Source organism: Arabidopsis lyrata (genome assembly GCF_000004255.2).
Source record: "Arabidopsis lyrata subsp. lyrata unplaced genomic scaffold ARALYscaffold_6, whole genome shotgun sequence".
NCBI lineage: Eukaryota > Viridiplantae > Streptophyta > Magnoliopsida > Brassicales > Brassicaceae > Arabidopsis > Arabidopsis lyrata.
The window spans coordinates 18,732,769-18,756,629 of record NW_003302550.1 but is presented as its reverse complement, the minus strand read 5'-3'; the positions used below and the strand labels follow the sequence as shown (position 1 = coordinate 18,756,629).

Below are 23,861 nucleotides of genomic sequence, written 5' to 3'. Positions count from 1 at the left end.
AGATGGTGAAATACTACATCAATTTACTAACTAGAAATCTATATGATCTATGATCCTCAAGCCAATCCCATCTATTTAACATGTTTTTAGATATTGTATGAATACTTGAAGTTGTAGAATCGGAAACTAATATAAGATAATTGATTGAAGTTGTAGAATCGGAAACTAATATAAGATAATTGATAAAAGATATAATTATTTTTGATAATTTTTTTTTGTCAACAACGTGTGTTATGGAGTTTTCAATTCGGATAGTGACACATTGACATAAACCAATATATGTATTATATTGGTCTGTTTTGGTATTAAACTTATATATGTTAAAACAACTAATATTGAGGCATATCAAATTTCCATTAAGTATCAAAAGACATTTCGATTTTCTCACGTTACAGACAAAACGATTCTTTTTTTTTTTTTTTTTTTTTTTACAACGATTCTTAATTACGTATACTATTACCAAAATCCATAACAAAATGTACACTCTTCTACATGATAATGCAAGAATTAGGATTCTCATCGCTAAACATAATGGTGTAAGAGTCATCGACGGTGGTCTCGTTGACAGAGGTTGTGTCGGGGACTTTCCGAACCATGTTTGGTGGTGCCTTCTTGTCATACGCCTGAGATATGTACGGATTCGCCACCATTGTGTAAGGAACGTAAGGCCATAACTCCACTTTCTTCTTCGTTGACTTGGCCGCCTCCAAAACCTTCTTCGGCTCTATATATCCCGTTACCGTTACCTTTTGCAGCTTCACGTCTACGTCCACTGACTTCACCCCTGTCCAAATGAGTCAAAAAAAAATTAAATCCATTTTTCATATTTTTTTTTCTTAGGAGTCACATTTTCTAAAGTGCAACGAGTCTATAAATTGTAAATAGCACCGGATAATCAGAGTTCTATCGTAGTGTCTGACTAAAATTGGTCCAAAATGTGATATATATTCAAAAATACCTAAAACACATATTTCATGATGAGATTCAAGAAAACCAAAGTTTTTGACATCAAAGAGCCAAACACAAAGTAATTGAGACCAATCCGGGGCCGGTCTAATGTTTCCAGATGTCCACTCGAAATTTAAAAGTGATACCCTTTAGCTTGAGTTATTCTTACCTTTACTTTTCTAAAAGTTGGCATTTAAAAAATGTCGGATCCGAAATATTAATGTTTTTCTTTGCCTATGCTTTAGACCGGGCATATACAAAATACCAAATTTTGTTGTCAATTAAGATGGAAAGTAGTGGAATGAATTCGATCCGTGGCTTCGACCAACATGGCAAATCTCTAACCATTAATGGATCATGGTGGTTGCCTAAAACTGATTTCTTATATAATTTTTTTTTTTTTTTTATAATTATACATAAAGTGGATACGCCTTCGGCTTTCATGTTAAACCATACGTACATATATCTAAATACATACCTTTGACACCGGAGAGGATATGTTTGATCTTACGTTCACAACCTTCGCAGTCGATACGAGCAACTCGGAGAGCTACTGTTTGCAGTTGCTTCTTCTTCTTCCTCTTCCTCTTCTTCAAAAAGTCCGATATATACTCCATAGTTCCTTCCACTCCCATTTTCAGTCACACCAATTCTCTTTGCAGTTCTTTTTGTTTTCTCTTGAAGAACTTGAGAGAAGACGAGAAATATGTTTTAGAAGAGTGGTAAAATGAGGAAGAAAGGCTCTCTTTTTGTACCATATACAGTGGTGCATGGGATATTCACCTTATTTAAATTTATCTACAGTGAGTGCATTTCGTGTAGTCAAATGGATGTGACTCATGTGACAATGGCAGATTATTTGTTTATTTGTTAGAGTGTTTTTCTTTTGTTTAGTAAAAATAAAATAAAATAGGATTTTGTTAGAGTGTTTTTCTTTTGTTTAGTAAAAATAAAATAAAATAGGATTTTTTTTTTATAATTTACATTATTGCCTCTGAAAGAACAATACAAAGGTCATTAATTGCTTTTGGGGTCTCGTGGATAGTACAAGAAACTTGCACCGATGTCAAATGTGATTTAAAATAACTAGGGACAAAATGTGATTTTAATTATATTAAAGCATAACCAATATTAAAACATATATGATCAATTATAAATATAGAATGCATAGATGAATAATAATTTAATTATTTATTTTTTATATCCAATTTTCCCAATAATCATTATAACCCATGCAAGCCTTTGGCATTTAATCATTATAACCCATGCGAATTTTCAAATTTGGGACGAAAAAAACATGAACTTTCAAAATGTCATTTAAATCATAAAGTTTAAATTGACTTTTTGACAAAATAGTGAAGTTTAGTTTGACTTGGCCATTTCGGACATACCGTTAAATTTCCGTTAACCAGACGATCACGGTGTTAAATTTTTGTTAAAACTCTTTGTTGAATCAAAACGACGTCGTTTTGAAAATCTGAAACGACGTCGTTTTATTAGAAAATAAGATGGAAAAACAACATCCACCGAGAATCGTACAGCTGACCTACTGGACTAATGAGAGGCGCTCAACCGTTGTGCTACAATAATTTTTTGGTATTGTACCAAACCGAACATATATATACTAACAAATAACTATGTACAATTTTAAATATTAAATATACTTACCATAAATATATATTTTGAAATTTTAAATATTTAATTTTATATATAAAATTTGCTTCTATATTTAAAAAAAATTGTTTCCTAAATTATAAAAAACAAAACTGAAACTTATAGAATATATTAAATTAAATATATGACATAAAATTTATACAATCCTTCTCACATAAATGTAAAATTTATACAATCCTTCTCACATAATATACAATCTTTAATCCTATAATTTATACAATCTTTAATCCTATATTTATGTTAGAAAGATTGAATAAGTTTTATGTCATATATTTAATTTTCTATACTCTATAAGTTTCAGTTTTGTTTTTTATAATTTAGGAAAAAATAATTTTCCAAATAAAGAAGAAATCTTTATATATAAAATTAGTATTTGAAATTTCAAAATATTTATTTATTTAAGTATATTTAATATTTGTATCTGTTTGGTAATAATTTTTTCTAGTTTTGTTATTGTTAACTAATTGTATATAGTTTTAGTTAATTGTACATAATTATTTGTTAATATATATATGTTCTGTTTGGTATAATATCATAATGTTATTGTAGCGCAATGGTTGACCATCTCTCGATAGTCTAGTAGGTCAGCTGTTCGATTCTCCATGAATGCATTGTTTCCATCTTATTTTCTAATGAAGCGACGTTGTTTCAGAGTTTCAAAACGACGTCGTTTAGACTCAACAGAGAGTTCTAACTGAAATTTAACACCTTCATCTTCTGGTTAACGGAAATTTAACGGCATGCCCGAAATGACTAAGTCAAACTAAACTTCACTATTTTGTCAAAAAGTCAACCTAAACTTTATGATTTAAATGACATTTCGAAAGTTCATGTTTTTTTCGTCCCAAATTTGAAAGTTCGCGCATTTTTCGACATTTTTCCCATCGTCGTTTGTTTATTTCTATACAATTAAAAAAAAAAAAAATTCCTTAAAAATACATCAAGTGTTTTTCAATTTTAAGAAAAATACATAAAATTTTGTTTGTTTTAGAAAGATACACAACTCTTTGTTTATTAATTTTAATATATAAAGTTTGAACCGTATGTTCAATATCCAATCTATAAAAAAATGTATGTTAACCTAACTAATAAATTTCGTTTTTTTTTCTTTTTCGAGCTTGTAACAAATAAAACATTACTAATTTGAAAAGTTGAAAACAACAACATATATTTACGCAATAACTATTTCTTTCTCCCTTTTTATCAAAAAAAAGAAGAAGAAAAAAATATATATATATATTTCTATATTTGTTTGTCAAAGTTTGGTATTTGCGTCCGTCTAACTTGCATACTAACAAACAAGAATTTCTTTGAAAAGCATGCATGTTGATACGAGTCAAATTAGATTTATAGACTACTCTTTTAAATAAGAGATCAATTACAGTACTTTAGGGTCGAATTCTATAAAATTTTTTTGTTCACACAATAAGTTAACAGTTTCAAAATTAGGCTAAATAGAATATTAAGCAAATTCAAATAAAAACAAGCAATTAAATCATGTGAAAATTCAAATGAATTAACGCGTCAGGTTTAGGAAAATTTTCAAGAAATAATATAATAGTAAATCTAGCAAATTAATTAGGATTATTATCGAACCGTTCTAGAACTCAAAACACTAATGTATAGCCAACCTCCTATCGGATACATTGACTAACTAGTCTAATATCAGGTAATTCCACCCTTTCGAATGCGAACTCCTAGATCTAGACTAGCATTAAAAACAGGTTTGATATGTTCACAAATATTCCTAGACCTCCTCTCGAATGTATCTAGAAATCTTTGCCCACCTAAGATAGTTCCAGTAACAGGCACCCTCTCGGATCAAAACCAATTATCGTATGATCAAGTTCTAGTTAGCTACTCTTGAACTAGCATTAAGAACAACCTAAGGTGAAAAACTCTATAGATTAATCCTAACAGAAAATCGATTTACTGATTCATCTAAATCCCTAATGACAATCCCTAAACCTAACAGGGTGATTACTCAGACATGATTAATGAAACAGAAAACATGTTTAAATAAATTGCAAAATAAGATATCAAAAGAAGAAAAGAGTTTAGAATAAATCTTCTCTCTACAGGGTTTTGAAATATCTGAAAAGTTGCTCTCTTCAATTCTCTTCCAAAGGGTTTAAGCTCAGAGAATTACAAAGCCAAAAGCAAAAAGCAAGATTTAAGATAATGAATTAGAAAAACCCTAAAAACTATTTATAAAGTCTCCAAAAACGTGCAGGGACTAAAGTTGCAAATAGGGAAGTCTTCTAGGTTGATTCTTCGGGCTTTAAAAACTCCAAACCGTCGAGACTTTTTGCTGGGCCTCGTGTGGTGTCGAGCGACACCAAAAGGTGTCGGTCGACACTCATGCCTTGGTCTGACACCGAAATCGTTTCTTCAGCTCTAAATCTCTGGTTTAGTTCCAGAATAGTTCCTTATCTCCAGATTTGTCCCGAACTTGTAAAAACCTGAAAATACTCAAAAAGACTCTAGAAACAACAAAAAGACTCAACAACTGACACATACATCACGGCTAAAATCGGTAAAATCCGTGATATATCAACTCCTCCAGAATTAGCTCTTGCTTGCCCTCAAGCAAAACACAAAAACCGAACCTGTGTAAGAAGTTTGAAAACACAGAAACTCCCAATTTCTCTAGCCTATTACCGTTATTATTCAAACCAAATCCAAATGCCTAGCAGATCGCATCAAATCCTAACCACCATGTAATTCTCTGCAAGCATTCTCAACATTCCAAATTCCAAACCAAATTCCACAACTATATCCTATAGCCCTCATCGCATAAATCTCATCAATAAAATCAGTACTCAAGAACCTTCTGGACTCATTCCCGTACTATACTATGATAAATCAACCATTTCAATATTTCCTTGGTATTCTTTCCCTCCCCCAAACTAATTCTCTTTTTTTTTGACAAAGGTGTAGACGAATAATGGTATCATCGGAAATGTTCCTAACCTCGCATCCAACTTTTGTGTGATCATTCCTTTGGAAGTAAAATAATGAGATAACGGGAAATTTTCTTATCTCTTTACTCCAAAAGAAAATCATCTCAATCTTTTTTTTTCGTTTTTTTTTTTAATATAATGGAGAGAAATACCATTCTTTTTCCACATTGGTCTCATTTATCAGGTATGAACGAGGAGTCAAGTTCTGAAAATACTAACCGTATTGACGAGGTGAAGAGCATGAACTTTGCTCAGGCTTTAGCGGATTGTGTTGAAAACGTGGATGTCCTCTGGTCTATTGATTAACTCTTTGGATTTTCCATTAGTCGGATTGATTTTAATCTACAGCATTAAACTAACCAGGCAATAATCTAGAGAAAAAGATCAAAATTTCCAACAAAATTTTGACTCAATAAAACGACTCAAAAGAAAAAGAAAAATAAAAATAAGACTCAAAAAAAAAAACATAATTAGTAACTGCCGCTCCCAGACTTAAACGACACTGTTCCAGTGGCATTCAAATCCGGAGTTAGCGAAAATAAAATAAAAAGAAAAACATCAATAAAATAAAAGAAAAACAAAAAAACATACCAGTGGATTGCCTCCCACTAAGCGCTTATTTTCAGTCATTAGCTTGACTATGTCGGGTTTCAGGAGCAAGGTGGAGCGGAAAAAGTGTTTGAAGACTTCTCAGAAGACCGACGCCTAGCCATCCATGGTGGAGCATAAGCGTTGGAGGCGTGCTCATGTCCAAGGAAACTGGTAGAAGCTGCAGCGTCCGTTGTTCCGTTTCCTGCATCAACAACAGAAGAAACAATCACTCGAGAATCTCGTGGCTCGTTTACCTGTGAAGCCTTCTTCGAAGATATGGAAGTATTAAGTGAAGAAGGTAAGGATGAGGAGGAGATGTGCAATACCTTTGCTGATCAAGGCGTGTATGTATCGGGAACAGCTCCTGAACAATTGGCATTGTCTGCAGTCCCAACAACAGTTTTCGCCAAAATCCGCTTCTCTGCTCGTCGTTGGTGTCGGTCGACACTAGTCCGTCTGAACGATACTGAGTTGCAGTAGCGGCTTCTGTAGGTGCAGTAGAATCCAATTCCTCCGCAGATTCCCGTGTAGATTCAATAGAGAATGACTTACCACTAAGTATTGGAGGTGTACTTGAGCCTTTCATGTCGAAATTCATCTTCACATCACATACATTCAACGAAATCTCTCCCTTCTTCACATCAATCTTTGCACCAGCTATGGCTAAGAATGCTCTACCCAAGATAAGAGGATCCTTGGGTTCCTCATCGTAGTCCAGTACTACGAAATCAGCAGGTATGAGACATTCACCAATCTGTACAGGAACATCTTCCAAGATTCCTTCGAGAATTCGCTTAGAACAATCCGTGAGAAGCAAAGTAATCCATGTTGGCCTGTAAGCAGTCATACCAAGGCGCACAACAACTCAATGTGGCATCAGATTGATGATGGATCCAAGATCACACAAAGATTTACTGAACCGGCCTGTAGAGATGGAGCAATCAAGAAAAAAGCTTCCTGGATCAGGTAGCTTTTCAGGCATCCTACTCTAAATGATCGAGCTAATGTGTTCAGACACAACCACTTTCTTCTTCCTCTCTTTCTTGGCTTCTTGCAGCACAATCAAGTTGATATCTTTTGTGAGCAACGCAGCCTCTTCAGCACAGATTCCATTGTTGACCAATCTCTTGACATACCTCTCAAGTGGAGGCGAAGATCTCTCGGGATTGACTTTAGGAATAGTAGTCAAGATCTTCTCCATGATAGCCTTGCAGCGTGCATCCTGAATCTCTTGCTTAGAGCGAAGCTTCTTAGGAAAAGGGACTGGAGGCGTGTAGACAGGCTTTGCAGGTGGAAAGATGATGGCATAAGGAGCTGTGCGAACCCAGTGTCGATCAACACTAGGTGAGTGTCGGTCGACACTCTGATATGGTGCGACTCCTCTGTGTCGTGCCTGGTCGATCTCTGTCCGTCACACATCGAAACTGCTTCGTTGTCGAGATAGTGTCTATCGACACCATGGTGGCGTCGGTCGACAATGAGGGTTGCTATCGAGCTTCGCAAAGCTGTATCGGTCGACAACGATTCGTCGAACATTGTTCTCCATGGGTATCGAGTGGGTGTCGATCGACACCAGGGGGTGTCGGTCGACACTGTCTCTACAGCAGCGAGCTCATGCTCATCGTCAGTGTCCAATTCGTCCCAAACATCATCTCCATCTCGGACCAGTATCGCATTGCAGGCTCTTTTGGGGTTAGCATCAGGCATACCAGAAAGAACACCATCTTGTCTCTTAACATCGGCGGTAGTTTGAGCAACTTGAACATCGAGCTTCTTCATGTGAGTGTTCAAAGTGTCAATCTTGCCATTCAAATAAAAGTATATGGCATCAAACTTCCCGTTGAACTCAACCGTAAGCTTTGTCTACCCCTCTAGAATCTGCTCAAGCATCGTCTCCATCTTAGTCTCGGGAGTGGGTGCAGGTGGGTTCTGGTAGGTCGTATTCCCGTATGTTCTTTGGAAGCTACTAGTTTGCGGATATGTCTTCTGAAACGCTGGCCTGTTGTTGAAACCGGAGTTGTTCTGATTCGCTGTGAATCTCTGACCACTGAAGTTACCCTATGGAGGCCCGAATTTCCTGTATCCTTGGCCATCAATGTAGAATACTCCTTCTTCATACTCTTCTTCTGGCTCAGTAGTTTCAACTTTGGCACCAAAGTAGACAGCTTTCTTTCCCGTGAGGTGGCTATGGCCTTAATCCAACTTGGCATTAACCTCTGCATACTGAGTACCTATAATCGCGCCTGCAATCTTCTTCCTCTCGAAGTCTGCATTCTTCGTGCTATTGCTACATGCGAGATTCTCAATTAAAGCTACAACATCGTCGGGGTACCTGGTGTTCAAGTTGCCATTTCTTGCAGCATCCAAAGCAATCTGATATCTCTAATCAACTCCCTTGAAGAATGTACCTATGAGCTGAACTTCACTGAAACCGTGATGCAGGCAATCTTGTTGGTACTTCTTGAATCTGACCCAAGCAACTTTAAATGCTTCTGCTGGTCTTTAAGTGAATGTAGACAACTTGTTGCGCAGCTCCTCAGACTTACCATCATCATAGAAGTTGTTCAAAATGGCTACCTTGATCTTCCTCCAGCTAGTCAAAGATTCTGGTTTCAACTGCTTTAACCAAGAAGCTGCTTCCCCAGCAAGTGAGTATCGGAAGAGCTTGCAGAGAAGATAGTCATCTGAAACTCCATTAGCCTTAATGCTAGATACCAAATCCTCAAAGCGCTCGATGTGGTCCATTGGCTGTTCATTAGAGAAGCTGTGGAAAGGATGTTGTCCTACAAGAGTAAAGTATGCGGGTTTTAGCTCGAAGTCGTTTCTCTGAAAAGCGGGGGGTACGATCGCTGATCGAATAGCATAGAACAGGTCTGGCATGTTGTAGTCTCTAAGAGTTAACTGATGTTCTGCCGTGACAGGCGGCTGTTGGCGGCCCTGCTGGCCAGCTTTGATCTGCACGTCTGCTGGGAGGGGGTGTCGAGCTACACCCTGGTGGTGTCGTTCCACACCGAGGACGTGATCAGCCACAGCGTTTGGTGGATCAGGATTCCGGATGTTTGGATCATCCACAATCAGATCCTCGGGCATGACAATCCCATGATCGTCCAATCGTTGTCCAGCCTCATTGTAGGCTTGTCCATCGTCATCTCTCAAAACCCCTAGTTCATTAGCTCTGATTTCTCCACGAACCATTGTTGATGATTTTTGAGCTTTGCGGTTGGTGCGTTCTAACTATGCCAATTCAAGTGTAGTCAAATTGACGAGGTCTTTTTCTTTGCTGCTCCAAGTTATGCGGTTAGGCATGCACCTGAAACACAAGAAAAAAGGAAAGAAAGAAACGCGAAACTATCAAAAGAAAAGTAAAATTTAGACAAAATTTTTAAACTAAACTTAATGGTGATTCCCAAGAACTTCGGCAGCGGCGCCAAATTTGATATATATGAGTTAAATTAGACCTATAGACTACTCTCTCAAATAAGAGAACAATTGCAGCACTTTAGGGTCGAATTCCACAAAGTTCTTTTGTTCACACAGTAAGCTAACAATTTCGAAATTAGGCTAAATAGAATATTAAGCAAATTCAAATAAAAACAAGCAATTAAATCAGGTGAAAATTCAAATGGATTAAAGCGTCAGATTTAGGGATATTCTCAGAAAATAAACTAATAGTAAATCTAGCAAATTAATTAGGATTATTATCGAACCGTTCTAGAACTCAAAACACAAATGTATAGCCAACCTCCTCTCAGATACATTGACTAACTAGTCTAATATCAGGTAATTCCACCCTCTCGAATGCGAACTCCTAGATCTAAACTAGCATTAAAAACAGGTTTGATATATGTTCACAAATATTCCTAGACCTCCTCTCGAATGTATCTAGAAATCTTTACCCACCTAAGATAGTTCCAGTAACAGGCGCTCTCTCGGATCAAAACCTATTATCCTATGATCAAGTTCTAGTTAGCTACTCTTGAACTAGCATTAAGAACAACCTAAGGTGAAGAACTCTATAGATTAATCCTAACAGAAAATCGATTTACTAATTCATCTAAATCCCTAATGAGAATCTCTAAACCTAACAGGGTGATTACTCAGACATGATTAATGAAACAGAAAATATGTTTAAATAAATTGTAAAATAAGAAATCAAAAGAAGAAAAGAGTTTAGAATAAATATTCTCTCTACAGGGTTTTGAAATATCTGAAAAGTTGCTCTTTCCAATTTTCTTCCAAAGGGTTCAAGCTCAGAGAATTACAAAGCCAAAAGCAAAAAGCAAGATCTAAGATAATGAAATAGAAAAACCCTAAAAACTATTTATAAAGTCTCCAAAAATGTGCAGGGACTAAAGTTGCAAATAGGGAAGTTGTCTGGGTTGATTCTTCGGGCTTTAAAAACTCCAAACCGTCGAGACTTTTTGTTGGGTCTCGTGTGGTGTCGAGCGACACCAAAGGGCGTCGGTCGACACTCATGCCTTGGTCTGACACCGAAATCTTTTTTTCAGCTCTAAATCTCCGGTTTAGCTCCAGAATGGTTCCTTATCTCCAGATTTGTTCCGAACGTGTAAAAACCTGAAAATACTCAAAAAACTCTAGAAACAACAAAAAGACTCTAAAACTGACACATATATCACGGCTAAAATTGGTAAAATCCGTAATATATCACATGTTTTATATTAGGTTACTTTTAACATTTTCCACATCCGTAACCCCAGGTTTTCATGTGTGGCGCGGAGGAATTTGTGAAGCTTGACGTGTAAAGAAAACTAAAAAATTTCTTTCCGAACAGAGTAAAAGGAACAGTAAAAAAAATGTTTAACAAATCATTAAATGCAAACCATACAACAAAAAGACTCTAAAACTGACACATATATCACGGCTAAAATTGGTAAAATCCGTAATATATCACATGTTTTATATTAGGTTACTTTTAACATTTTCCACATCCGTAACCCCAGGTTTTCATGTGTGGTGCGGAGGAATTTGTGAAGCTTGACGTGTAAAGAAAACTAAAAAATTTCTTTCCGAACAGAGTAAAAGGAACAGTAAAAAAAATGTTTAACAAATCATTAAATGCAAACCATACATTTTCATTTTTCACTAAATAAGTAAATATTAAGTAATGTGTCAATAATTGAGGAGGGATTTATCAAATTTGGAGGACACATGGCAGTTCAGTATTGTCATGTCTCAACAGCAGACATTGATTCAAGTTTGTGATTGGGGTCAGCGGCATTTAGAAATTAAATGAATTGACAATAATATGTAAAGAAATTAAACCCATACAAAAATACAATGAAAATGACATTCATGTAAATTCCTATTTGTTGCCGAGACATCTGGCACAAAGTTGAAGTGGAATTGTTGATGCGATGGGGAGTTTTAGTTTTAAAATACAAATTTAAAAGCACCACCTGTTACTATATAAAATCATTGAGACTATATAACACTAAAATATTAGCCGATGATTATACTATCGGGATTATATATTATTTAGGAGTTAATAGTTAGTTACTATTGAGGATAAACTTCGGCTACTAGGTAGTTTCTTACCTCACTATTTAAGAGGTGATCTCCGGCAACAATCAATTATAACAAAAATAAAATCAAGTATAAGCTAATGGTAGTTCAGGGTATTTTGCGCATAAATAAATGATGAGAAAATGAAACAAGCATATCTCCAAAGAAGAGAGTACGAGAAGTATCATTACACCAATCTACTGACGCATATATACGGAAATTTAGTACTGTCTAACCTATTCTTCATGTTGGTTATGCGGGAAGCTAATATGTGAACAATTATACTTTAAGGTAAAGTTTAGAAGATTATCACTATGACATATGAAACTTGTATAATTATATTTGTGGTGAATGAATAAAATTATCGAAAACTCTATATGTACTAAGTTTGCAACCACATGTTCTATAAGGACGACCGATAAAGTGGAGCTATATCAGATTTAGTTAGAAGGAGGGTTGCTTTCAAACTGTTTGCAACTCTACCACTCAAGTTTTGATATGTCCCATTTCATTACATTATGAATAACTCATCTTGTTGATTGAGTACATGTACGTGTCACCTTCGTTTCCGTTAAAAATTAATACATTATCCAATGTATATATTTTGTCAATACCCAATATTCTTCAATGGAGCAATATCTATATTTCAAATAATAAATGAGGGAACCGCGCTCGTCCATAATAGCATTCGAGCAACATCTACAATATTAAATATTCATATGGTGGATATATAGGCATTACCCAATCTATGCAAAATTGGTATTTTACGTTGAAGTCACCATGAATCACTTTTGTATAAGCGCATGATTCCAACTCAAAGGTGATACTAACTTTGAATATGTGAGAAAACTATTTATTCTCATTCATAATATATTTCAAAGCTAAAATACCAATTAAAACAATATATATATTTCAACGCAAAAAAAAATTCCAACTCAATATATATTGGTCCAAAAATATTATATATATCAACCTAAAATACCAATTTTTTGCATATGTTTATAGTTTCAAAAAAAAAATTCTAGTTCACTAGAAACAGTGGGGAAAATGTATTACCCATCATACTTAATAGTCGTAATTCAATTAATAGTTGCTAATTTAAAGGCCTGAATATGAGATTGTGTTTCAATAGATTTTAATTGGCTGACCAGTTGACAGAAAAAAAAGAAAAAAAGAATAGAAGATTTTACCTATCGTTCAGGTTTCTACTCTTCATCTTTTTACCTATCGTTAGAATATATACACTAGATGTTGACATTAATTTGCAAAAGATGATGGATAGAAAAAATTATAAACAATTTAAGTCATTTACAGCAAGTGCTTTAAACAAATAACATAAAGTATGTGCTCTTTAAATCAAATAAGATCGTACGTTAACCGATGACATTCTGCTATTTTACATGATATCAAGCTCTTAGTTTAAAATTACTAGCAAAAAAATCTCCACTTATTTACTATTTTACAACCGGTTTTGTATGCAAAAACATTTTTGTAATTTACCAACTTCACCTTCTTAATCAATATATTTCATATCGTTCTTGGTTAAATTAAATTGTTTTTATCATAAAATAATGTTTTGTAATATTTTTCTTGTAAAAACATATCACTAAAATTTAGAATAATTACACAATTCTAAATTAGAATTTTGAAAACTAATTAGTCTTCAACTAGTACAAAATCTTGAAAATATTTTAACCATTGATTAATTATTGATGTCTGGAATTATATATGAGTCTTTATATAGTTTAACTATTGTTCAAACCTTTTACATATAAATAATATATTTAAGATTTCAAAAGGTTTCACACAATTTAAACTAATGTGGTTTGATTCGTCTTTGAAGAACTATATAGGATATAACAACGTTTGTAAATTTTTACAATTATGACGTCGATGAAGTTAGGTTTAAAAAGTCCATTAACCTTTTATTGATTGAATCAAATCTTTACACACGAAGTAACGGACATGGTTGTTTTGGCAATTAACTTTCGCTAAGCTTTTTATTTTATTTTGACAAAAGCAACTTTTGTCAACTTAAGACAAATTAGTAGGTGAAGAAAAATTGTGATTTTTATGCATGCGCTCCACTGATATTGTATTGCTTTTAAGCTTATTTCTTTATGAATTGTCCCTTTTTTTTTTTTTTTATAAACCCTATCGGCAGATCCGGTAGGAACGTATCGAAGTGCTACAGAGTGGACTATTCCCGCGGTTCAACGGTTCAACGGTTCAACGATTCAACGGACACCATGATCTTCGAGCGGACTCGGGTCGAACGGGCCATGAGATTTATGAGATCCATGAGATCCAGAATTGGGCTACGACACTGCCTGATCCGAGTTTAGAGTGCCTTCCGACTAATGACAGGAGGTAGTCAGGCTGCCTGCATTTCTGACTACTAGGTAAACCAATTGGGCCAAGGCCCAACTGACAGACTTCCCAAACAAATGTGTTTTTGTTTCCAGAAAGGATCGAACTCAGGGTTGGGAGTTTCACCCTTTCACCCTTATGTACACTAAGCTTATTTCAGTTTTTTTCCACTTTATCAAGGTTCTCAAACTTTCAAAACATATGTATCGAAATACCTAAGAGTGAAATCACCTATCGCACTTTTATGTATGATTTCCAAAATTAAAGTTGATGGCTAACTCTCAAGTCTCATGTATGACGTCCAATGTTAAAATTGAAGGCTAACTCTCAGCCTCACATTGGCCATTCTATTAGCTTCTGAAAAAGCCTCACATATGGGTAAAATTATATTAATCTTCACTTGTAGAAAAGTAACTGGAACTGATGATCCAAAAAAGAAAACCGGAACCGGAACCGGAAGAGACAAAATACCAGAATATGACCTAAACCTCTAGACTCGACGAACTAGTACTGGATCCAAACCAAATCGATAACCGAATGGATATCTGAACATGCCATAAAATATAAGAATATATCAGTCATATTTATACTTATAATAATTAACCCAAATACCCAAAATTACTACAACTTTCGGATATTGCAAATACTCTCGGAGAATTTGAGTGATACAAATACTATTTTTTTAGGTATTTTGGATATCTTCAGGTAGTTTGGATAGATGTGGATATATTTCGGTGATATAAACTACCATTTTTTTGGGTATTTTGGATACTTTCGGTCTATTCAAATACTTTTTGGATAGATCAGGATACAAAGTATCCATCCAAACCACACTCGTAAATATTTCTGATTCCCACCGCTTCTCAATATCAGTGTTCAAGAAAGCGCTAGGCGCTAAGCGGGCGGTGATCCAGTGTCTAGCTCCTAGAACGTCTAATCGGGGTCTAGGCGATTTTTTAGGCGGTTTAGACGTTTATAACATAAAATATTATAAATATGATATTATATATAAAAGTTATATAAAATATCTATATAAAACTAAAAATTATGAAATTATAAACAAAAACTAGATAAAACATTTATTTATATTTATATTAACAATATATAAATATTTATAACTATATATATATATATATATATATATATATATATATATAAATAAAACTCTAATTGAGATTAAAAAAAAACATTAAACAAGATCTATGATATTTTAGGCGGTCAAAGCAGTTATCTAGGCGTCCCATGAGAGCCTAGCGCCTAGTCGGGGTCTAGGCGACTGCCTAGACCGCTTTTTAGAACACTGCTCAATATAAAGACGAGAATATACCCGAATCCAAATCATAATCGAACCAAAAATTTAATTACTAAAATGGGGCTTAAATGTCAAGACTCAAAATAAAAATCTGAATCCGGATTGGCCCAACCTGAATCCGACCCGAGTACTCAAATAGTCAAATGTCCAGGTCTATGAGGAATAATGAAACGTTGCAAAATGCTTCATATTTTCATCTTTTAAAACAAAAATTTAAAATATCCGAATGAGATTTAAATGTTTAGAATCATAACACCTAAATCCGATGGGCCTGACTTTGAACCCGGTCCGAGTACTTAAATCTATATATATAATGGGAGAGTCCTCTCTCCATCTAGGCTATCCACATCATCATCCACCTAAGCATGCATCTAATTAAAAATTAAAAAATATAATTTATTTAAAATGTTCATTCAATACATACTTATTTTTATTTATTGTTACTTATAATTATAAAATATTTAAGTTAAATACAAATGAATTAATATTATATGTAAAAAGCAAAGAAATATAAATTTATACCTAAAAATATAATTTGAATTTTAGCGAGAAAATGTTTAAGATTAATCATATTAAAAATTTTATAAACATTTCAGTTTTATAATTGATATATTAAAAATTAATATGATGGATATTTTTGAAATTGTATGAAAGTTGAAAGATCATACATTTATTAGCTTTCAAAAAAAAATATAGTAATGAATCATGACATATTTAAAAATCAATATGTTGGGTATTTCTAAAAATTGTATAAAAGTTGGAAAGACATACAGTTTTTAGCTTTCAAAAAATATATAGTGAATTAGTGATGAATCTTATGACAATTTACTAATTAAAATAATAGTTGATTAGTTTATAAATGACAGTAAACAAAATGTTAAAATATAGCTAAATAGTATCGTGTATAATAATTGAAAACAAAACTAAAATATAATTATATATACTATTAATTTTTAGCTTATCATAAATATAATATAAAATTTTATATAAGTAAATGTATAAATGCATTTGATTGTAGTACAAACATTATGCACTTATTAAAAATATAAAAAGATTATTTTTAAAATATCGAAAATAAGTAGAAATAACACAATTGCAACATTGGATTTAATAAGATACAAACAAAAAATTAAAATTAAAATAATAGAATATGAAAATATCGGAACTGAGTGACAAAATTAGTCTCAGAAAGATAAATTCCTAAAGAGAAAGCCAATATATAAAATAAAAAATATATATTTTCGTCAAGAACTTATTTTATTAAGTTAACAAATCGTTACACAGCAGTTCCTTAAGCCATATTGGCGGAATCAATGAATCCGGAAGGAAAAACGACATTGGACAAACAAATTTGGCTAAACTATCAGCTACACAATTACAAGATCGTTTTACAAAATTGAAACTTATATCACTAAACTTTCCTCTCCAAAAACCAATGTCTTGCAGCAGATTCTCTACTTCACTATGACTGGAATTTCCATTGATTAAGTTGATCAATACTTCACAGTTTCCCTCCAAGATTACTTGAGTGAATCCTCTTAACCATGCTTGATGCATCGCTGTCAGAAGTGCTTTTGCTTCGGCCATCAACGGAGAAGCTGCACCATTCAAATCCAAAGATCCCCATGCTTTTGCAGTACCGTGATGATCCCGTATAATCCATCCTCCACGAGCTTGCATAGTGATTTGGCTGAAACTGGCATCAAAATTAGCCCTGAGACCAATTATCCGGGATCCGATCCGGGATCCGCTCCGAAAAACCGGATATCCGGGTGGGGCAGATCTGGATCCGGATAATGAAAAAGCGGATCCGGATCCGGATCCGGATAATGGAAAATTTAAAGCCGTAAACAATCTTAGTATTAAAATACATTTTCAACCAACATACTCATCATTGCATCACTCACACAATCCGTAAACAATCTTTCCTAAACCAATTTTATAGATGGTAATGTTAGGATTATAGAACATCCAAAATTTGATGATCTTACGTACTCTTCACCCTCAGTGTCATATATAGATTAAAAAATTAAGAGAAAAACTTACTTAAACCATTAGCTAATCCACTATACTATTATCCACTCATATTTTGAGTTAAGATTACAAAAATTAGCGAAAAAACTTTGTAGTATATAAAACCAATAAATAATTTCATGGAAAAAAACATAAAATAACAAAATAAGTTAGTATTAGTAAAAATCAATATGTAAAATTAAATAATATATATAATTAAATAATAAATATATTATTAACTTGTGAAATAGATTTTCAAATTCATATGGGCCATCCCTCATGGGCTATTGTGTTTTCCCCATTTGACATTAATAATTAGAAGCTGATGTGTAAAAAATAAAAGCTGACTCATATTAATGAAATGTTTTGATTGGATGGAAAGAAAGCTGATGTGGCATCTCCAGAAGAGCATAAAATGCTGACGTGGCGATCATATGTATTTTATAGACATATAGCCCATATATATGAAAGAAGGTGAACTCTCTCCATATGTTAGCCTAACAGAAAAATCTGACAGAAGGGAAACTGGATGAATGATTTTTAGACTAGGAATAAAAAAAAAATTCAACTACGGTAACGCAATGACTAAACCTGGTCTTTACCCAACGCAATGAACACCAACACGTGGAGGGTCTTCACCCAACGCAATGACAATCTTTATCAACGATCTGTACCCTTTCTCTGCCTCCAAAAAAACCTGAAAAACAAAGATAATTTTGACAACTCAAATCTCAAAACTTGTTTCGTGCTGAAAAATAGGACAGAACCAGACACCCATCTTTTAAACACTGTTAAAATCCAGAACAGTGTAAAAAACCAGTGCAAAGCTGTCAAGTGACACTAGTTGCTAAGGATGTTACAGCATAGACAACAAATGTTCCTCCATTGTTGTTTCTAAGAACATAGTAAATTCAGCCACTTTGGACATAGGATGTGAGAGAAGGAACCCACCATGATTTGACCTCCTCTAAAAGCGGCAGCAACTCCAGCTGCACATCCACAAGTGACCTTTCAAGCCATTGAAAAAATTAAAGAAAAGATCTATCAAGAAATTTGAACCTAATCTAAAATGAAAACAAATCAGATAGCATTTTTCACAAGAAGCATCTAGGAACTTACAAGATCACGACGATCTATATCACTCTTAAAAAATTGATGCCATCTAGAATTCAAATGATAATGGATAATGGATAATGGAAAAGGCGGATCCAGATTCCCTAAAAAAGCCGAAAATCCGGACCCGGCCCAGCCCTAATCAAAATTACACTTCACAAAGGGATGTTCCGGAGCGGACCATATATATATCTTTTATTTTTGCTTCTAAATACAATAGATATAAATTTGGAAAAGATAAACCACATTTAAAATAGCACACTTGAGTTTCTAGAATTATAGAAGAAAATGTTATGCATAAGAATTCATGTACTAAAATATATATATATATATATATATATAATGAACGGTCATAGGATACTAAGTCAAATGCAAAAGAAAAAAAAATGTTTAATATATGTAGTATATTATAAATAAACGTATAAATCTATACAATTATCATTTATAATATTTCTATTATATTTATATAACCGCCTTTTTATCAATAGAATTACATATAGTTTTCAAATAGTATTGTAATTAAAAATATTTAAATAATATAATTTACAAAACTATAAAAAAATTAAATATATATTGCTAAACTCACGCAATAAACCCACGCAACGCGTGGGTCCATTTCTAGTTAGTTAAATGTCCAGGCTTTTGAGGAATAATGAAACATTGCAAATTGCTTCATATTTTCTAGGCCTGGGCATGTGGGTATTCGGGTCGGGTTCGGGTCGGGTCTTTCGGGTTCGGGTTTTTCGGATTTAGAAATTTTGGATCCGTTGGGTTATATGTACAATTTCGGGTCGGGTTCGGTTCGAGTTCACTTCGGGTCCGAGTAATTCGGGTATTGGTTAAAGAACCCATAAATAACCAAAACTATTTCGGGTTTGAGTACTACTTACCCAAACTTTGTCCAAATATACCCAAACATACATAAAAGTACCCATAAAACCCGAAAGATCTGAAATTATAACAAGTTGTTCCTTAAGACAATAATATAAAACAAGAAGTAAACCTTGTTTTGAGTTTTTTTCATAACTTAAATCATTAAACAAGTCACAAATTCAAGTTATTAGTGCATATATGTCCTCATATGTGTATATATGTTCGGGTAATAAAAAGTACTCACGGGTATCGGGTTCGGTTCGGGTAATACCCGATACCCACAGTTATTTGAAAACAGAACCCGATCGGGTAATTAGCCGGAACCGAAGTAGAATGGGTTCGAGTATTTTGGGTCGGGTTTGGTTCGGTTCTTCGGGTTCGGGTATTATGCCCAGCCTAATATTTTCATCTTTTAGAACCTTTTTACCAATTAAAAAAAGGTTCAGAATGTTTACTAGTAGATTTAAACTCAACTTACTTGGGGCTAATGATTTAAACCCAACAAGAATAAGCTCAACAAGGTCTAGTATTAAAATGTCCAATTATGCCCAACTATAACAATAATAAAAGGTCCAAAAAGCCCAACTACGATAAATAATATAAATCCATCACGTTCAATCATTTTTCTTGGAATTTAATGTTAAATTAATTTAAGAAAAAATAACATTTTGTCCATCAAATGATTCAGTTTTTGATTTTGAATTATTATCTAGATAAAAATTTACACCTAACACTCGTATAACCAAGCTTGTAAGCAGGGTTCCTATTTCCTGTCTCCTAATCTTTGAATTGCTGAAAATTGATTTCAAATTTGTTCATCGATCAAGTTGATGATTCTAGTCACTTGAGTGAGTTTCTCCCCGTGTCTTCTCGTGTTGCGTTCTCTCTAGTTCGCGTGTACCAATATTTGGAAAGCATAGCGAGTTTGGAGCGTTTGGATCAGATTAATTAGCTGAGTGGTCAAGATGCAATCGATCACTTCTTGCTAGTCCTTTGAGAATTGGCTTTGGAGTAGGCGTTGCGTGAGTGCAACTCATATGTCCGAGGACTAGCTGCACATAAAAAACAAATAGTCTTTTAACAAGACATATGTAGACATTGTTCCTGCATTTCAACTGAGCGTACGATCACATATTGATAAACGATTTCACATCGCTAACCAAGTATAAAAGGAGTATTTTGGCGTTGTGTGTATAAACCATACTCCCTTATGCCTAGCTACTTGATTTGATGTTGTTCGAGTATGATTCCAAGTATCTTTACTCGAGAAAGATGCTGTGTACAAGTCCCCTTCTCCTCTCCATAAGACGATGTCTCTCTCATTCACATTTCTTCATTGTCACTAAGTTCTAACTCATTTTCTACCAAGTTCAGACTTTGAACACGGTGTATCCGTCTTCGCTGAGAGCTCCAAGCTTTAACCACTAAACCATTCTTTCCAATTCCCGAGTCTATAACCCCTACATCCTGTTATATCCATGAGACAACCTAGATGTGACCAGTTGTCAAACTAGAATGTTGTCGATGAGCCATTTCAGACATCTTTATTATAGAAATTTTTAGCCATTATATTACCCTTTGTTTCAAAAAATTTCTCCATATTCACGACCCTAAACTTTTGTTTTCTCGGACACTCCATAATGATTCCTGTTAAAGTAGATATGTGGTGATCCATTTTACCCAAAGCGATGAATCATGTGAGACTAGTCTCCATATCAGTTTTAGACAACAAACATCATTAGCTTCTTTAAGAGATCTCAATCCTAGGCCTCCCTCTTGTTTTGGCTTACACACTTATGCCATGAAACTTTAGCTTTTCGCGGATTTAAAACTTGCCCCAACCAAAAGAAAGTGGAACACCTTTTTTCTATTTCTTGAATACATTCCCGTGGAACTTTGAAAGCAGCTAGCCAAAAGTTTGAAATACTCCATAGAACAAAATTTATCAAATTCAACCTTCCCGCATATGATAGAAATCTAGTCGTCCATGACTTGATCCGTTTTTTAATATGCTCAAGTAGGGGAGCATAATCAGTTGCTGTTAAGCTCTTAGTTACAAGAGGGACCCCAAGTATCTCACTAAAAACCGTCCTGCATCAAATGGGAATCGTTTAACCATCATTTGATGAACTCTGTTGATGTCGGATTCACAAACTGATTATCTGCACCAATCATACACTTCATCGTCCAGAGAAGAGCCTCGAATTTCTGTATATAATGGAGATAGACTTAAATGTCGACAAAAATGTAGAGAGAAAATCTATATATATATATATATATATATATATAATAGCAGAGTCTTCTCTCCATCTAGCCAATCCACCTAAGGATCTACCTAAGCAACACAATTTATTATAAGATTAAAAAAATTAAAACATTCATTTATTGCATATTTGTGTGACTTATAATTAATAAAAAATTAAAATAAATAAAAACCGAATTATGTAAAATAAATGAGATGTTAATATAATAAATATAATATTATTAAAATTTTATTAGTAGTAATAATATAATTAAACTTTTATTAGATAAAACTTAAAAATGACCATACTTCAAATTTTTAAATGTGTTAGTGAGTTTTAGAATGAAAGTAATTTAAATGCATGGTGAAAAGAAGTATAAAACTAAATTTATGCAATTCCATATGTAAAATTATAAAGAAGAAGATTAAATTTAAACTAAGACATTAGTTTTTTTTTGTTTTTTTTTGTCATCCAAAATTAATTAGAGCCCAAAAGAGCTATTTCTGAGGAATGTTGTTTACATATGTGATATGAAGCTGGTCTGTACAAACTTTTTATGCCAGATTATCCGCTTTTACATTAGCATTACCAGAAATTAAAGATAAAGAGAAGGTTGAGAATTCTTCCTTATCACTTTGGAATTCTTCCAAATACACTAAAAACGCCGGCGATTCGGTTGGAGAAGACACCATCTTCACCAGATCAGAACAGTATGTAATGAAAGCTATGTCTTGATTATCTGCACCAATCATACACTTCATCGCCCAGAGAAGAGCCTCGAATTCTGTATGTAATGGAGATAGACTTTTACGGAGGTTGGCAGCTCCCATGGTTGGCGACTCTCCGTTTGAAGATGTACAGAACCATCCTGTACCAGAGAATTTATCACTTTCTTTCCATGACCCATCAACAAAGCAACGACATCCAAAATAATTCGAATCAAGTGAAGCATCCCCCACTCGATAACGAGTTGCCAATTCCACAGTACCAATAGTTTCATGATAAAACTCGATTTGGGCTGACTGCCACAATTGTGCTTATTTTTCCGCTAACCGTAATACCTCTAACGGATCTTTATCAATATTTTCAAAGATTTTTTCATTTTTTGCTTTCCAAATATATCAGATAATCCATTGAAAAGCTGAAGAATCAAATTCTGAAGGTATTCTCCAAAATAAGTGATCCAAATTCGCAAAATAGACTTTGTGGGAAAAATTTCCATTGCCGTAGGAATCTGGGAAAGTGCCCAAACCTGTCGTGCCGGGTGGCACTGAAAGAGTGTATGATTGATTTTTTTCACTGGTTCGCCATATCTGGCACATCCTTTGTCACAATAAATACCTCTTCTCCATAAATTTTCCGTAACTGGTACACAACCCGTTAAGATTTACCACAAGAAATGACTTATCTTAGGTGGACATTGCACTTGCCAAGAATGTGATTTTAACGGTTTGATGTCCGGGCCAATCAAAGATAAATTGGTCTCCAACTTTTCTAACATTGTGGTATTATATCCTGATTTGACTGTATATTTTCCGGATTTTGTAAAATACCAACCCAATGTATCTTCTCTAGCTGGCGCACCCACAGGTAGGGCACTTATTAGGGCGACATCTTCTTGATCAAAGATCTCTTCTAAGAGAGCAATATTCCAGAAATTTGACCGCCTATCTATAAGATTGTTAACTTTTAGCAATGGATCAACAAGTGAACCATTACTCTTTGTTGGTCTCGGGAATTGAGCTGGAATCCAGGGATCCTCCAAAACTGAGATGGATGTCCCCGATCCGACTCTTTTAACAAGTCTTTTATTAACCAGAGATCTAGCTGAACAGATACTGCGCCATCCATATGATGGGGAGTATGATTTTAAATTTTCCAAAGGATTGGATTTCTGAAAATACCGCCCTCTAAACACCTTCGCGAAAAGAGAATCTAGACCGTAATTAACCGCCATAATTGTTTGGCTAATAGGGCTGAATTAAAATCGTCAACATTTCGAAAACCTAACTCTTCTTCCGATTTGCTATTGCACAACCTGTTCCAAGCCATCCAGTGCATACCTTTGGAATCCCCATTTGAACTCCACCAAAATTTAGCAACCGCACTAGGAAGTTTAGAAGTGATTGTTTTTGGCAGTTTGAAGCACGACATAACATAAGTTGGTAATGCTGCAGCTACCGATTTAGTCATCACTTCTTTCTCACCTTTCGATAAAAATTTTGCCGACCATCCGTT

General features: G+C 34.2%; 1 protein-coding gene across 1 annotated transcript; it reads right to left on the bottom strand.

Moving 5' to 3' along the window:
- Positions 1 to 356: 356 nt before the first annotated feature.
- LOC9310609 (heavy metal-associated isoprenylated plant protein 24) lies at positions 357 to 1,716 on the bottom strand. The gene is made up of 2 exons (XM_002872362.2): positions 1,427 to 1,716; positions 357 to 784 (listed from the first exon to the last, which is right to left on the bottom strand). Exons 1-2 carry the CDS (start codon positions 1,581 to 1,583, stop codon positions 489 to 491), a joined length of 453 nt encoding a protein of 150 aa, XP_002872408.1. The 5' UTR covers positions 1,584 to 1,716; the 3' UTR covers positions 357 to 488.
- Between the last annotated feature and the right edge of the window lie 22,145 nt (positions 1,717 to 23,861).

Coding starts and splice junctions, on each gene's coding strand:
- LOC9310609 (XM_002872362.2), bottom strand. CDS start 1,583: ATGGGAGTGGAAGGAACTATGGAGTATATATCGGACTTTTTGAAGAAG. Junction 785..1,426: donor TATCCTCTCCGGTGTCAAAG/GTATGTATTTAG, acceptor TCATTTGGACAG/GGGTGAAGTCAGTGGACGTA.